Genomic DNA, 16505 nt, shown 5'->3' on the forward strand with positions numbered 1-16505 from the left:
AGCTCTGTGGTCCTGAGAGACACACACTCCACTGGTGCTGACAGAGTGAGTAAATGGGAGGGTAGATGATAGATGGATGCAGACTAGTCCTTGTTGAGGAGGCACTTTGCTGTCATATGAGGGTCATGAATGCAGTGGTCTCTACCATCCCACTAGTCTCCTTACTGCCCCTCTTACATCTTTGTTTCTGAGAGTGTAGATTAGAGGGTTGAGGCTAGGTGTGACAACAGTATAAAAGAGGGCAATGAACTTGCCATGATCCTGAGAACTTCCTGATGGTGGCTGCAGATATATGCACATGATTGGAATGAAAAAGAGGGACACAACCATAAGATGGGATCCACACGTTCCAAAGACTCTCTGAAGTCCGGTTGATGACTGCATCCTCAGCACAGCCCGAGCAATGGCACCATATGAGCTGAGGATCAGGATGAGTGGTATCAGAACAAAAATGGAGCTTGTGGCCAGAAGGGTCAGCTCATTAGCATGGGTATCAACACACGATAATCGCAGCAGTGTTGGAACTTCACAGAAGAAATGGTCCACTTGGTGATGTCCACAGAGGGGGACCCAGAAGGTAAAGGAGGAATGAAGTGCTGAGTTGGTAAAGCCACTGACCCAGGAAGCCACAGCCAACAGGTGGCAGAAACGAGGGTTCATGATCACAGTGTAATGCAGGGGTCTACAGACAGCTGCATAACGGTCATAGGACATGACCACCAGGAGGACACACTCTGTGGTTCCCAGTGCAAGGGCAAAGTAAAGTTGAGTCATGCAACCGGCATAAGAGATGGTCTTTTCTGGGCCCCAGAGATTGACCAGCAACTGAGGGATGGAGCTGGTGGTGTAGCAGAGATCCAGAAAAGAGAGGTTTGAGAGGAAGAAGTACATGGGAGTGTGGAGATGGGCGTCCAGGTATGACAAGACAATGATAAAGAGGTTGCCTATCAATGTCGTCAAGTAGAACATCAAGATAAGCACAAAGAGAATTACTTCCAGATGAGGCCAATGTGAAAAACCCAGTAGAATAAGGTAGCCTTCATAACTTTCATTTCTCCCCTTCATCATTCATTTTTTGTTACCTAAGGAAAGAATCACATACTTCCCAAAATTGTAAGAAAATGCTCCAAGAATCACAGGGACACATGAAAAAGAAACAGAAGCCAGTTTAAAAGGACTACCACTGTTCAACTCTGTGATAGTTGGGCATTAAAAGAAACTATACTAATGAACTGAGATAAGTAAGAATCCACACGTTCATAGTGATGTAAATATATACATATAAATGTAAATTTTATATATATATATATATATATATATATATATATATATAAATTATTAGTGGAAAAGTAAAAGTTATTCCTGTCAGTAGGATTCTAATAATATGTATAGAAAGAATGGTAGAGTTTAAAGAGGTAAATATATGCTAAAAACTAGTGAATGAAATATGATGAGAACCAGGATATTTACATGCTCTAAAATACCTCCCCACTAATTACCTATTAATTACAAAATGAAGAAGAGTAAACTTCACAAGAGAAAAATGTGGTGGATGGACATCGCCATAAACAAGATTAGTCAATATTAACAACACCAGTGTTGAGACAAACCAACATTGTGCACCTACTGACATGATACTCTGAGCAGGACATAATGTCACTCAGTGACATTCCTGCCAAAACAGCACAGCCTGATTCCAGCAATGAAGACACATGAGAGAAACTCAAATTGAGACAAGCTGGACAAAATAGCTGCCTGTACTCTTAAAAAATATTCTGTTAAATGAAGACAAATAAAGGTTGAGGAACTGGTCCAGACTAAAAGAGACCAAAGAGACACGTTATCTAAGTGGGAGGCTGGACTGAGGAAACATAGCTAATAATAGCATATTTGAGAATATTGGAAAAATATTATTATCCACTACAAATTAGATAATAATATTGTATGCATATTACATTTTCTGTTTTGTCAACTCTGCTGTGTTATGTAAAATAAAGTCCCTGTTCTTAGGAAATAAACATCAAGCAAAAGGATAAAGGGACATGATGTCTCTTACTTAGTCTCCAATGGCCAGAAAAAGAGATGATGATAGACAGGTAGGTAGTTAGGTAGCTAGGAAGGTCCATCTGTAGAGGGATAGAAAACCTCTTTCTAGGCACAATATAAACTACTGCTGGATCTGTAAAGGGTTAGTGGTGGTTCTTTGTATCACTTTTGCAACTTGTCTGTAAATTTGAATTTCCACCAGAATAAAAAATTTCACAAATATGAAATAAAACATTTTCCATTTTATATTTTATCCAACTATTTGCCATGTTAAAGAAACATAGCTTCTAAACTATCAAATTCTCATTTATCCCAGGGTGATATCTGGGTAAACAGTAATTGGAAACCTCCTCACATAACTACAGAAGAAAATTTCCATGGAACAAATCATCTCTTCTTGATTAATAGCTTGAGTTTTCTTTTCAACATATTCAGGCTTTTTTCCATTAATTAGATTATTTAAAAACCAGAATAATTGTAACCTCAATAATATCTCTTGGGCAAAAAGTCATGATGAACAATATCAAATTTATTACTGATTTCAAAATGTTTTCTGCAGCCCTGCCTTATTCACTGGGTTCCAAGACCCCCAGTGGATGCCTGAAACCAAGGTTAGTACCGAACCCTATATATACTATAGTTTTCTTATAAACACATGCCTATTATAAAGTTTAACTTATGAATTTAGGCGCAGTAAGAAATTAACAACAGTAATAAATAGAACAATTATAACAATATATTATAGTGAGTTATAAGACTGTGGTATCTCTCCCAAATATCTGATTGTACTCACTCTTCTTCTCCTTGTGATTCTGTAAGATAACGAAATACCCACCTGATCAGATGAAGTGACAAGAATGACCCAGGCATGGGACCTAATGTTGGACTGCCACTGACCTTCTGATGAAGCCTCAGGAGGATCATATGCTTCTGTAAGCCATGGTTGATCACACAGTCACTGAAACTACAGAAAGTGTTACCTCAGATAAGGGGGCTACTGTACACAGGATAAAAATCTGGAGCTTTAGTTAAATATTCTTGTAGGAAGACCGTTCTCTTGTGATGGTTTAGTTGCACTCAGAGCATGTTTCTAAACTGAAAACTAGGATATAAATTGAAATACAAAAAAAGAGAGATGGACACACAGCAACTTACAGATACTCATGGTATGAACACTGCTGGAAACCTTAGTGTTTTTTAAAATTTTTTAATGTTTATTCATATTTTGAGAGACAGAAAGAGATCACAAGCAGGGGTGGGGAAGAGAGAGAGAGGGAGACACAGAATCTAAAGCAGGTTCCAGGCTCTGGGCTGTCAGCACACAGCCTGATGTGGGGTTCAAACTCACAAACCACAAGATCATGACCTGAGCCTAACTCGGACGCTTAACCAACTGAGCCACCCAGGCGCCCCAGAAATCTTAGTTTTGATGAACATATCTGTGACATGGGCTGGGAAGAAAGTGATAGAATGCTTCCCAGAGGACTGTGAAAGGACTGAGTTTGAAAAGAAATTTTAGGAAAAGGAAGATACTAATACATTGAGAGACCAAAGGAGGAAGAGTGTGAGTATGGGGAGAAATAGAAAGTAACCTGATCATAGGGTGTAAAGCTGAATCTGTGTCTATCACAGGCCTGATGAAGGTGTTCACATGATTTCTTTCTCTCCAGGATGAGAACTGAGATAATATTTGAATTCTGAGTATAATTTATAATTTCCACATATATTTTTATTCTCCAACTTCAAGAAGAATGCTGAATATTTATTCAAACTCCTGAATGGCTATTTATCATTTAATATACCGTGCCTAGTGAGTCTTTTGTTTCTTTTTTGTTAAAAAAAATTTTAAGCATTTTAATAAATAGTTATACCTCTTAGGTGATTCTTTTTCTCTTGTGGGTTTTGAATCTGTCATGGGAGAGACTGATGCTACTACTGTCCTACAGTTAGTGTGACAGGGCTCTGCCTCATTCAGCTGTGCTGCATCTGTCCCCACCTTCCACAGCCAGGTCTCTCTCACAGTTCCTAAGAAACTACAGTGAAGGAAGGAAACCACAGAAGGAAACTACGGCAGAGACACCTGTGGTTGCCTCTCATCTTGCTCACCTTCTACAAACACAACTCTTGAAAAAGATGTTACAGTGGCTACTTGATTGAGTTTCAGCAGGAAAGTTAGAAACAGTTTGCCCCAAGCCTGTAGGATTGACTCAACCTCATCACTCTTAATCATTAACTAGTTGTTACATGAAGCTAAGCCACTTTCTGCAGCTCAGAAACCATCCACGATAATCACACAACTGCATTGCTTAAAAATAAATTCATTGCAGGGGCGCCTGGGTGGCGCAGTCGGTTAGGCGTCCGACTTCAGCCAGGTCACGATCTCGCGGTCCGTGAGTTCGAGCCCCGCGTCAGGCTCTGGGCTGATGGCTCAGAGCCTGGAGCCTGCTTCGGATTCTGTGTCTCCCTCTCTCTCTGACCCTCCCCCGTTCATGCTCTGTCTCTCTCTGTCCCAAAAATAAATAAACGTTGAAAAAAAAAATTAAAAAAAAAAACATAAATTCATTGCAAACATAAGTTTAGTTCAAAGAATTACTAAACCATGGGAGAGAGTAACTATAAAGATGTACAGAGCTGTAAAGGGTAACTTGGACCAAGGGACAGTATCCAAGAAAAGAAACTTGGAAGGGGGGCTCCCTCTCCATGGCTGAGGGTCAGACCTCACCAAAGAGGAGTGGCTTCAGCCCACTGGGTGAAGACATCTTCTTTGGCTGAAACAAACAACAGTAACAGACGGTAAATCACAAAGATCACTTCACATAAGAGTCACTGCCATTTGAGGGATGAAGGAAAAATCCTGAGATTCTTTTTTAATCTAGATTCTTTTTTAATCTAATTTTATCTCCCCTAGAATGGGAGATAATACATCATAAGATATATGATCTAAATACCATTGCTCCTTCTAATGCAGATATAACTTTCTCCTTCTTTACACAGTTACCAGGACAACTTGGTGTGTTAGCTGAAAGTGCAGCAGTGAGGTGTCTGTCTGTTGCAAGGCTCGTCCTTAGCATTTTTTTTTTTTTTTTTTTTTTTTTTTTTTTTTTTTTTTTTTTTTTTTTTTTTTTTTTTTTTTTTTTTTTTTTTTTTGCTTATTTTATTTTTTTTTTTATGGTTTTTTTTTTTTTTTTTTTTTCTGAAATTTATTGACAAATTGGTTTCCATACAACACCCAGTGCTCATCCCAAAAGGTGCCCTCCTCAATACCCATCACCCACCCTCTCCTCCCTCCCACCCCCCATCAACCCTCAGTTTGTTCTCAGTTTTTAACAGTCTCTTATGCTTTGGCTCTCTCCCATTCTAACCTCTTTTTTTTTTTTTTTTTTTTCCTTCCCCTCCCCCATGGGTTCCTGGTAAGTTTCTCAGGATCCACATAAGAGTGAGACCATATGGTATCTGTCTTTCTCTGTATGGCTTATTTCACTTAGCATCACACTCTCCAGTTCCATCCACGTTGCTACAAAAGGCCATATTTCATTTTTTCTCATTGCCATGTAATATTCCATTGTGTATATAAACCACAATTTCTTTATCCATTCATCAGTTGATGGACATTTAGGCTCTTTCCATAATTTGGCTATTGTTGAGAGTGCTGCTATGAACATTGGGGTACAAGTGGCCCTATGCATCAGTGCTCCTGTATCCCTTGGATAAATTCCTAGCAGTGCTATTGCTGGGTCATAGGGTAGGTCTATTTTTAATTTTCTGAGGAACCTCCACACTGCTTTCCAGAGCGGCTGCACCAATTTGCATTCCCACCAACAGTGCAAGAGGGTTCCCGTTTCTCCACATCCTCTCCAGCATCTATAGTCTCCTGATTTGTTCATTTTGGCCACTCTGACTGGCGTGAGGTGATACCTGAGTGTGGTTTTGATTTGTATTTCCCTGATAAGGAGCGACGCTGAACATCTTTTCATGTGTCTGTTGGCCATCCGGATGTCTTCTTTAGAGAAGTGTCTATTCATGTTTTCTGCCCATTTCTTCACTGGGTTATTTGTTTTTCGGGTGTGGAGTTTGGTGAGCTCTTTATAGATTTTGGATACTAGCCCTTTGTCCGATATGTCATTTGCAAATATCTTTTCCCATTCCGTTGGTTGCCTTTTAGTTTTGTTGGTTGTTTCCTTTGCTGTGCAGAAGCTTTTTATCTTCATAAGGTCCCAGTAATTCACTTTTGCTTTTAATTCCCTTGCCTTTGGGGATGTGTCGAGTAAGAGATTGCTACGGCTGAGGTCAGAGAGGTCTTTTCCTGCTTTCTCCTCTAAGGTTTTGATGGTTTCCTGTCTCACATTTAGGTCCTTTATCCATTTTGAGTTTATTTTTGTGAATGGTGTGAGAAAGTGGTCTAGTTTCAACCTTCTGCATGTTGCTGTCCAGTTCTCCCAGCACCATTTGTTAAAGAGGCTGTCTTTTTTCCATTGGATGTTCTTTCCTGCTTTGTCAAAGATGAGTTGGCCATACGTTTGTGGGTCTAGTTCTGGGGTTTCTATTCTATTCCATTGGTCTATGTGTCTGTTTTGGTGCCAATACCATGCTGTCTTGATGATGACAGCTTTGTAGTAGAGGCTAAAGTCTGGGATTGTGATGCCTCCTGCTTTGGTCTTCTTCTTCAAAATTCCTTTGGCTATTCGGGGCCTTTTGTGGTTCCATATGAATTTTAGGATTGCTTGTTCTAGTTTCGAGAAGAATGCTGGTGCAATTTTGATTGGGATTGCATTGAATGTGTAGATAGCTTTGGGTAGTATTGACATTTTGACAATATTTATTTTTCCAATCCATGAGCAGGGAATGTCTTTCCATTTCTTTAAATCTTCTTCAATTTCCTTCAGAAGCTTTCTATAGTTTTCAGCATACAGATCCTTTACATCTTTGGTTAGATTTATTCCTAGGTATTTTATGCTTCTTGGTGCAATTGTGAATGGGATCAGTTTCTTTATTTGTCTTTCTGTTGCTTCATTGTTAGTGTATAAGAATGCAACTGATTTCTGTACATTGATTTTGTAGCCTGCAACTTTGCTGAATTCCTGTATCAGTTCTAGCAGACTTTTGGTGGAGTCTATCGGATTTTCCATGTATAATATCATGTCATCTGCAAAAAGCGAAAGCTTGACTTCATCTTTGCCAATTTTGATGCCTTTGATTTCCTTTTGTTGTCTGATTGCTGATGCTAGAACTTCCAGCACTATGTTAAACAGCAGCGGTGAGAGTGGGCATCCTTGTCGTGTTCCTGATCTCAGGGAAAAAGCTTTCAGTTTTTCCCCGTTGAGGATGATGTTAGCTGTGGGCTTTTCATAAATGGCTTTTATGATCTTTAAGTATGTTCCTTCTATCCCGACTTTCTCAAGGGTTTTTATTAAGAAAGGGTGCTGGATTTTGTCGAAGGCCTTTTCTGCATCGATTGACAGGATCATATGGTTCTTCTCTCTTTTTTTGTTAATGTGATGTATCACGTTGATTGATTTGCGAATGTTGAACCAGCCCTGCATCCCAGGAATGAATCCCACTTGATCATGGTGAATAATTCTTTTTATATGCCGTTGAATTCGATTTGCTAGTATCTTATTGAGAATTTTTGCATCCATATTCATCAGGGATATTGGCCTGTAGTTCTCTTTTTTTACTGGGTCTCTGTCTGGTTTAGGAATCAAAGTAATACTGGCTTCATAGAATGAGTCTGGAAGTTTTCCTTCCCTTTCTATTTCTTGGAATAGCTTGAGAAGGATAGGTATTATCTCTGCTTTAAACGTCTGGTAGAACTCCCCTGGGAAGCCATCTGGTCCTGGACTCTTATTTGTTGGGAGATTTTTGATAACCGATTCAATTTCTTCGCTGGTTATGGGTCTGTTCAAGCTTTCTATTTCCTCCTGATTGAGTTTTGGAAGCGTGTGGGTGTTCAGGAATTCGTCCATTTCTTCCAGGTTGTCCAATTTGTTGGCATATAAGTTTTCATAGTATTCCCTGATAATTGTTTGTATCTCTGAGGGATTGGTTGTAATAATTCCATTTTCATTCATGATTTTATCTATTTGGGTCATCTCCCTTTTCTTTTTGAGAAGCCTGGCTAGAGGTTTGTCAATTTTGTTTATTTTTTCAAAAAACCAACTCTTGGTTTCGTTGATCTGCTCTACAGTTTTTTTAGTTTCTATATTGTTTATTTCTGCTCTGATCTTTATTATTTCTCTTCTTCTGCTGGGCTTAGGCTGCCTTTGCTGTTCTGCTTCTAGTTCCTTTAGGTGTGCTGTTAGATTTTGTATTTGGGATTTTTCTTGTTTCTTGAGATAGGCCTGGATTGCAATGTATTTTCCTCTCAGGACTGCCTTTGCTGCGTCCCAAAGCGTTTGGATTGTTGTATTTTCATTTTCGTTTGTTTCCATATATTTTTTAATTTCTTCTCTAATTGCCTGGTTGACCCACTCATTCGTTAGTAGGGTGTTCTTTAACCTCCATGCTTTTGGAGGTTTTCCAGACTTTTTCCTGTGGTTGATTTCAAGCTTCATGGCATTGTGGTCTGAAAGTAAGCATGGTATAATTTCAATTCTTGTAAACTTATGAAGGGCTGTTTTGTGACCCAGTATATGATCTATCTTGGAGAATGTTCCATGTGCACTCGAGAAGAAAGTATATTCTGTTGCTTTGGGATGCAGAGTTCTAAATATATCTGTCAAGTCCATCTCATCCAATGTCTCATTCAGGGCCCTTGTTTCTTTATTGACCGTGTGTCTAGTTGATCTATCCATTTCTGTAAGTGGTGTATTAAAGTCCCCTGCAATTACCACATTCTTATCAATAAGGTTGCTTATGTTTATGAGTAATTGTTTTATATATTTGGGGGCTCCGGTATTCGGTGCATAGACATTGATAATTGTTAGCTCTTCCTGATGGATAGACCCTGTAACTATTATATAATGTCCTTCTTCATCTCTTGTTACAGCCTTTAATTTAAAGTCTAGTTTGTCTGATATAAGTATGGCTACTCCAGCTTTCTTTTGGCTTCCAGTCGCATGATAAATAGTTCTCCATCCCCTCACTCTCAATCTAAAGGTGTCCTCAGGTCTAAAATGAGTCTCTTGTAGACAGCAAATATATGGGTCTTGTTTTTTTATCCATTCTGATACCCTATGTCTTTTGGTTGGCGCATTTAATCCATTTACATTCAGTGTTATTATAGAAAGATACGGGTTTAGAGTCATTGTGATGTCTGTATGTTTTATGCTTATAGTGATGTCTCTGGGACTTTGTCTCACAGGGTCCCCCTTAGGATCTCTTGTAGGGCTGGTTTAGTGGTGACAAATTCCTTCAGTTTTTGTTTGTTTGGGAAGACCTTTATCTCTCCTTCTATTCTAAATGACAGACTTGCTGGATAAAGGATTCTTGGCTGCATATTTTTTCTGTCTAGCACCCTGAAAATCTCTTGCCAATTCTTTCTGGCCTGCCAAGTTTCAAAAGAGAGATCAGTCACGAGTCTTATAGGTCTCCCTTTATATGTGAGGGCACGTTTACCCCTTGCTGCTTTCAGAATTTTCTCTTTATCCTTGTATTTTGCCAGTTTCACTATGATATGTCGTGCAGAAGATCGATTCAAGTTACGTCTGAAGGGAGTTCTCTGTGCCTCTTGGATTTCAATGCCTTTTTCCTTCCCCAGTTCAGGGAAGTTCTCAGCTATGATTTCTTCAAGTACCCCTTCAGCACCTTTCCCTCTCTCTTCCTCCTCTGGGATACCAATTATGCGTATATTATTTCTTTTTAGTGTATCACTTAATTCTCTAATTTTCCCCTCATACTCCTGGATTTTTTTATCTCTCTTTTTCTCAGCTTCCTCTTTTTCCATAACTTTATCTTCTAGTTCACCTATTCTCTCTTCTGCCTCTTCAAGCCGAGCTGTGGTGGTTTCCATTTTGTTATGCATTTCGTTTAAAGCGTTTTTCAGCTCCTCGTGACTGTTCCTTAGTCCCTTGATCTCTGTAGCAAGAGATTCTCTGCTGTCCTGTATACTGTTTTCAAGCCCAGCGATTAATTTTATGACTATTATTCTAAATTCACTTTCTGTTATATTATTTAAATCCTTTTTGATCAGCTCATTAGCTGTTGTTATTTCCTGGAGATTCTTCTGAGGGGAGTTCTTCCGCTTGGTCATTTTGGATAGTCCCTGGCGTGGTGAGGACCTGCAGGGCACTTCCCCTGTGCTGTGGTGTATACCTGGAGTTGGTGGGCGGGGCCGCAGTCAGACCTGATGTCTGCCCCCAGCCCACCGCTGGGGCCACAGTCAGACTGGTGTGTGCCTTCTCTTCCCCTCTCCTAGGGGCGGGATTCACTGTGGGGTGGTGTGGCTCGTCTGGGTTACTTGCACCCTGCCAGGCTTGTGATTCTGGGGATCTGGCGTATTAGCTGGGGTGGGTAGGCAAGGTGCTCGGGGGCAGGAGGGGCAGGCTTAGATCGCTTCTCCTTAGGTGATCCACTTCAGGAGGGGCCCTGTGGCAGCGGGAGGGAGTCAGATCCGCTGCCGGAGGTTTGGCTCCGCAGAAGCGCAGAGTTGGGTGTTTGCGCGGAGCGAGCAAGTTCCCTGGCAGGAACCGGTTCCCTTTGGGATTTCGGCTGGGGGATGGGCGGGGGAAATGGCGCTGGCGAGCGCCTTTGTTCCCCACCAAACTGAGCTCTGTTGTCAGGGGGCTCAGCAGCTCTCCCTCCCTTTGTCCTCCAGCCTTCCCGCTTTCCGAGCAGAGCTGTTAATTTCTGACCTCCCAGACGCTAAGTCGCGCTTGCTGTCGGAACACAGTCCGCCCGGCCCCTCCGCTTTTGCAAGCCCGACTCGGGGGCTCTGCTTGGCCGGCGAGCCGCCCCTCCGCCCCGGCTCCCTCCCGCCAGTCCGTGGAGCGCGCACCGCCTTGCCGCCCTTCCTACCCTCTTCCGTGGGCCTCTCGTCTGCGTTTGGCTCTGGCGACTCTGTTCTGCTAATCCTCTGGCGGTTTTCTGGGTTATTTAGGCAGGTGTAGATGGAATCTAAGTGATCAGCAGGACGTACGGTGAGCCCAGCGTCCTCCTAAGCCGCCATCTTGCCGCTATTCCTCTCGTCCTTAGCATTTTACAAAACTTAGAAAGGGGAAGGAGATGAGGGAAGAAAGGATACCAGATACGACTAGAGAAAAGGTAGGAACTCTATGGTTTAATTTTCTTCCTACTGGAAGGGACAGAAGTAAAGACTTTATCACTAGTTGCTTTGGTAGGCTGTAGAATGAAATATCTCCATTCTTTTTTTTTTTTTTTTTTGAAAAAAGGCACTATGAAGGAAAAGACATGAGTCGTTTCGCTTCTGCAAATCACTGGCCACCTTACTTTTTTTCTTATTTTAGTTTTTTTATGCTCTTACCTAGTGCTTAATTAGTACTTGTCCATCCTGTGTCTGTCAACATTCCCTTCATCTATCTTCATGATCTATACCCTCTTTCCTGGTGGACCTATCTGACCTCTGGTTTTCATCTCTTGAAATTGCCAACATAGATGGATGCCCATACCATACATTCTAATCCTCTATATTACCGTAGGAGAACAGAGTCTGGAAATTACTATGATTATCACTGCTACAAAAGAGAGTCCGTGTTTGCCCAAAAGATTTGGCTTTAGTTGAAAGGAGGACCTCATTAGAGCATACAGTGTATCAGGGGATGGACCCTTTTCCTACAATAACTGGAGCCTTTATGGAAATAAAATAATCCTCTTGACAAGAGCCATTGGGAGGGTAAATCCCAGAGAGGCAATTAATGCCCTTCCAAGAGTTGTTCTGGTCAGAACAGTTTCTGAGGGATATCTTCCACATTATACCACACTGTTGTACTAATCTAACAATGAATCTACGGACCAAACATCACTGACAAACATGCTTTAAGGTGTGTTGGTAGGGAAAGGAATGGGTTTCCCTGAATTACCTGAAATTTCTTCCTCAATTCCCCATCATACTAAGGGCCAAATATGAGGGATAACTTGTTAGAGGTATTCCAATTTGGGGAAGGAAAGGAAGTATGAAACATTTTTAAATGTAATACATAAAGACTATACAAACATTATATGATGAGTTTATAAATTAATGAACACTTTTGCGCTTTATATTGTTTCTCCCGAATATATTCCATTTGTACCAAAGAAAATCTTGGTATGAAAATCATATTATAAGATTACATTTAAAAAATAGCAATTTTAGGGGCGCCTGGGTGGCGCAGTCGGTTAAGCATCCGACTTCAGCCAGGTCACGATCTTGCGGTCCGTGAGTTCGAGCCCCGCGTCAGGCTCTGGGCTGATGGCTCAGAGCCTGGAGCCTGTTTCCGATTCTGTGTCTCCCTCTCTCTCTGCCCCTCCCCCGTTCATGCTCTGTCTCTCTCTGTCCCAAAAATAAATAAAACGTTGAGAAAAAAAAATTAAAAAAAAAAATAGCAATTTTAAGGGCACCCCGTTGGTTCAGTTGGTTAAGCATCTGACTTCAGCTCAGATTATGATTTCACAGTTTGTGGGTTCAAGCTCCAGGTCGGGCTCTGTGCTGACAGCTCAGAGCCTGGAGCCTGCAGCCTGCTTCGGATTCTGTGTCTCCATTTCTCTCTTCCCCATCCCCTCTCAAACTGTCTCTCTCTCTCTGAAAAAAAATAGCAGTTTTTAGAGACCAATCAGATGTTTCCTTCTCTATTTTAAAAGAGCACCAGAAAATAATCTTTGTGTTTCAGAGGTCTTGATTATCATAAGAACTCAATAACAAAAACATATAAACATTGTCCACAGGGGCTTAATATATAATTTGCCAATACATGTTTGCTCCTACTACCATTATAGTGAATTTTAATTTAAACTGATATTTTAACAATTATACATTATTTCTTTGTTATTCTTTATTTTATATATTAAAAACACTAAAAATAAAACACTGACATTCTTACAACTCACAATCATCAACTATTACTTTTATCATATTTATTTCTAACATTTTTACACATAAAATATCACAAATAGTCTATTTACACTTTAACTACCTTTTTCTGACTGGACACCTAACCCAAAGATAACCACTATCATGAGCTTGGTGTGTATAATTTCAGTTCACTTTAGTATATATGAAATATTATTCAAATAATAAATATTTACATTTAAATATTGATGTTATTAAATACTTCTGTATTTATAGGGTGTTTCCTACTTTATTGGGGGACAATTTAACCAGTGATAACAGTACTAGCAGAATTAGCTCAGTCACCAAAATCTGAGGAATGTCTAACCAGCTGGGCTGTAGAAGATTATACCAAGCTCCAATATTCTTCATGCTCAGTCTCCAGATTTGTACGATAATTTTTTGCCTTGTCCAATCTATTGGGTGCTAGCCGATGTTAAAGATTTTATATGCAATATTATGAACTTGTTGGGACAATATGGATGGCATTAAATGATCTAATTACAGCAAAGTCTTTCTAAAGGAACAGATGTCAACTTTTGTTTTTCCTCCAACACACTTCAGAGATGAAGGATACTGGAAGTGTGTGGATTTCAGAGTAACTTCTGGCAGAAATATGGACTCTGACTCCATACTCAGACTCAAAGGTAAGAAACCAATGCAAAACATTTTAGTTATAAAATCATTATGGTTAGGAGGAGTTCAGATGGCAGAGAAGTAGGGGGACCTGACTTTCATTATTCCTCAAAAACAAATGTATTGAGGTCAGATCACTAGGAACCCAGGAAATCAATCTGCAGAGTGGAAGAAGGATCTCCACAGTCGGAGGGAGGCAGCATGGTAGTTGCCAGGTGCATGGACCAGGCAGCAGTGGGACTGTTTTTCTGGGACAAAGGACATCAAACATAACATGGAGAGGTTCTACCCAGGAGGAGGGGAGTGGTTTCACGTCGTGCCTGGTCTTTTAAGGTTTTGAGTTTTGAATCCCAGCCATGTACCAAAGAAAAAAAATACAGGAGAGTCATGGCACAGGGCAAGCTGACTACCCTTGCTATTCTGTGAGGGCTTCCTGAACAGTGGGGGGTGTGAGATCCCCTGTCCAGGGATGAGAAATAGGTGGAAGACACCATCCCCCTCAACACTAACATGTGAGACTTCGTAGAACAGCACAGTGGCCCGCAGTGGAAGCAGGACCCTCTTACACCTAACCCCACCCCGCCACTTGATAAACACTTCTGTACTGGGACAAGAACGACTCTGAACCAGTGTAGCAGGCCTCTCTTCCAGAGCAGCAAAGACAACACTGCATATGCACAGGAAATAGAGTGCATCAAAACGTCACCTGCAATTATGACAGAAATAGGACCAGGCTTCCATTTTTTTTCTTTCTTTTTTTTCTTTTGAAATCAGGCTCATAGTTTGTTTGTTTCAATGTTTTTGTTTGTTTGTTTTTCCTTTCCTTTTCTCTTTTTTTTCTGGAGAGACTTATTTTTTTCCTTTTCTTTTTATTATTTTTTCCTTTATTTTCTTTCTTTTTCTTGAGAATCAGGCTTAAAGTTTTTTGATTGTCTGGGTTTTTTATTCCTTTTTCCTTTCTCTCTCTCTCTCTCTCTCTCTCTCTCTCCCTCCCTACCTACCTACCTCCTTCTCTTCTGCATTAGGTTTTTAAAATCCTTTTTCAGGGTTATTTTAACCAACTATCAAAGCACACTTAGTTAATGGTCCAAACACTCCCCATTGCCATCAAGAAGGACCTCTTCAGAGGAATGACCAGTGAGAAAGAGCAGCCAAAACACAAGAGAAGAGTGCACACAGCATACACCAGAAACACTTCCTACACTTCCGGGTCCTGAACAGGATATATATAACCGTAACCCTAACCCTTTTTAATATAGAATTACTCTCAGGTGCAGGAAACATAACAAACTTTCAAAACAAGTTAAAGGTAGAAACCTAGCCAAAATGTCAACACAGAGGAATTGCCCCTAAAAGAAAAGTCAAGAAGAAAACAGAGCTGGGGACTTTCTCAAAACAGATATAAGCAATATATCTGAACAACAATTTAGAACAGTAGTCATAAGAACACTAGTGAGGCTTGAAACAAGCATAGGAGACATCAGAGAAACCTTTTCTACATAGATAAAAGACTTAAACCTAGTCAGGCTGAAATTAAAAAATGGTATAACTGATATTTAAAACCAACTAGATACAGTCACACTGAGGACTGAAGAAGCAGAGGAGAGAATAAGTTATATAGAAGACAAAATTATGGAAAATAAGGATGCTGAGAAGGAGAGGTAAAGTAAACTGATAGATCATGAAGGGAGACTTAGGGAACTCAGGGAATGTATCAAGGGAAAGAATTTCTGTATCAGAGGAGTCCCAGAAGAAGAAGAATCATGTGAAAAAGGGGCATAAGGTTTATGGAACAAATTTTAGCTGAGAACTCGTGGACCTGAGGAAGGAAACAGGCATTCAACTCCCAAAAGGCACAGAGAAGTCCCTTCAAAATCAACAGAAACAGGTCAACACCATGACACATCATAGTAAAGCTTGCAAAATACAAGCATAGAGAATTCTGAGAGCAGCTAATCACAAAAGGTCCCTAACCTACAAGTGTAGGTACACAACGTTAACAGCAGACCTGTCCATGAAACTTGTCAGGCTGGAGGGAGTGGCAGTAAATATTCAATGTGTTGAATGGTGAAAATATTTAGCCAAGAATTCTTTATCCAGCAAGGCTGTCATTCAGAATAGAAGGAGAGGGGTGCATGGGTGACTCAGTTGGTTAAGTGTCTGACCGGCTCAGGTCATGATCTTACAATTTATGGGTTCGAGCTGCGCATAAGGCTCTGGGGTGACAGCTCAGAGCCTGGAGCCCCCTTCAGATTCCATATCTCTCTCTCTCATTCTTCCTCTCTCTCTCTCTCTCTCTCTCTCTCTCTCTCTCTCTCTCTCAAAAATAAATACACACAGGAGCCAAGATGGCAGAATAGCACGGAAGTTTTTGTTTTTGTTTTTGTTTTTTCCATCTCTCATCTCTGAAATGCAGCCAGATCAACACTGAACCATCTTGCACACCTAGAAAACTGATGTGAGCATTAACACAACACTCTGCACTACCTGAACCACATAACTCAGCAGGTACATGGTGCATAGAGGTGAATTAGGGAGAGAGAAGCCACAGAGGGCAGGGAGCTGTTTTTGCTTGCACAGAGAGGATGGAGATGGGGGGAGAGTATGGGAAAGCATCCACCCACGCACCCCCCACCAAAAGCAGCTGGAGAGAAAGAGGGAAAGTGGAAACAGCTGCAGGGACTGAACAAAAAAGGGAGAAAGGAGAAAGCAGAGGGTTTAAATTCCATTAAGACTCTATAAACAGTGGAGCAGAGTCTGAAACTCTGCAGCTCCATACCTGGTGGTGCTCTGGTGGGAAGGGTGAATCCCCAGGAACAGAGTGCAGCCTGGGGGTCTTTGGACC

General features: G+C 40.8%; 1 protein-coding gene across 1 annotated transcript; it reads right to left on the reverse strand.

Moving 5' to 3' along the window:
- Positions 1-141: 141 nt before the first annotated feature.
- On the reverse strand, positions 142-1072 carry LOC125165964 (olfactory receptor 2J3-like). The gene is given in 2 exon segments (XM_047859513.1): positions 142-1054; positions 1056-1072. Coding segments are annotated over 2 exon segments (930 nt in total).
- Positions 1073-16505: the final 15433 nt, after the last annotated feature.

This window comes from Prionailurus viverrinus, chromosome B2 (assembly GCF_022837055.1).
Source record: "Prionailurus viverrinus isolate Anna chromosome B2, UM_Priviv_1.0, whole genome shotgun sequence".
In the NCBI taxonomy this organism is placed as follows: Eukaryota; Metazoa; Chordata; class Mammalia; order Carnivora; family Felidae; genus Prionailurus; species Prionailurus viverrinus.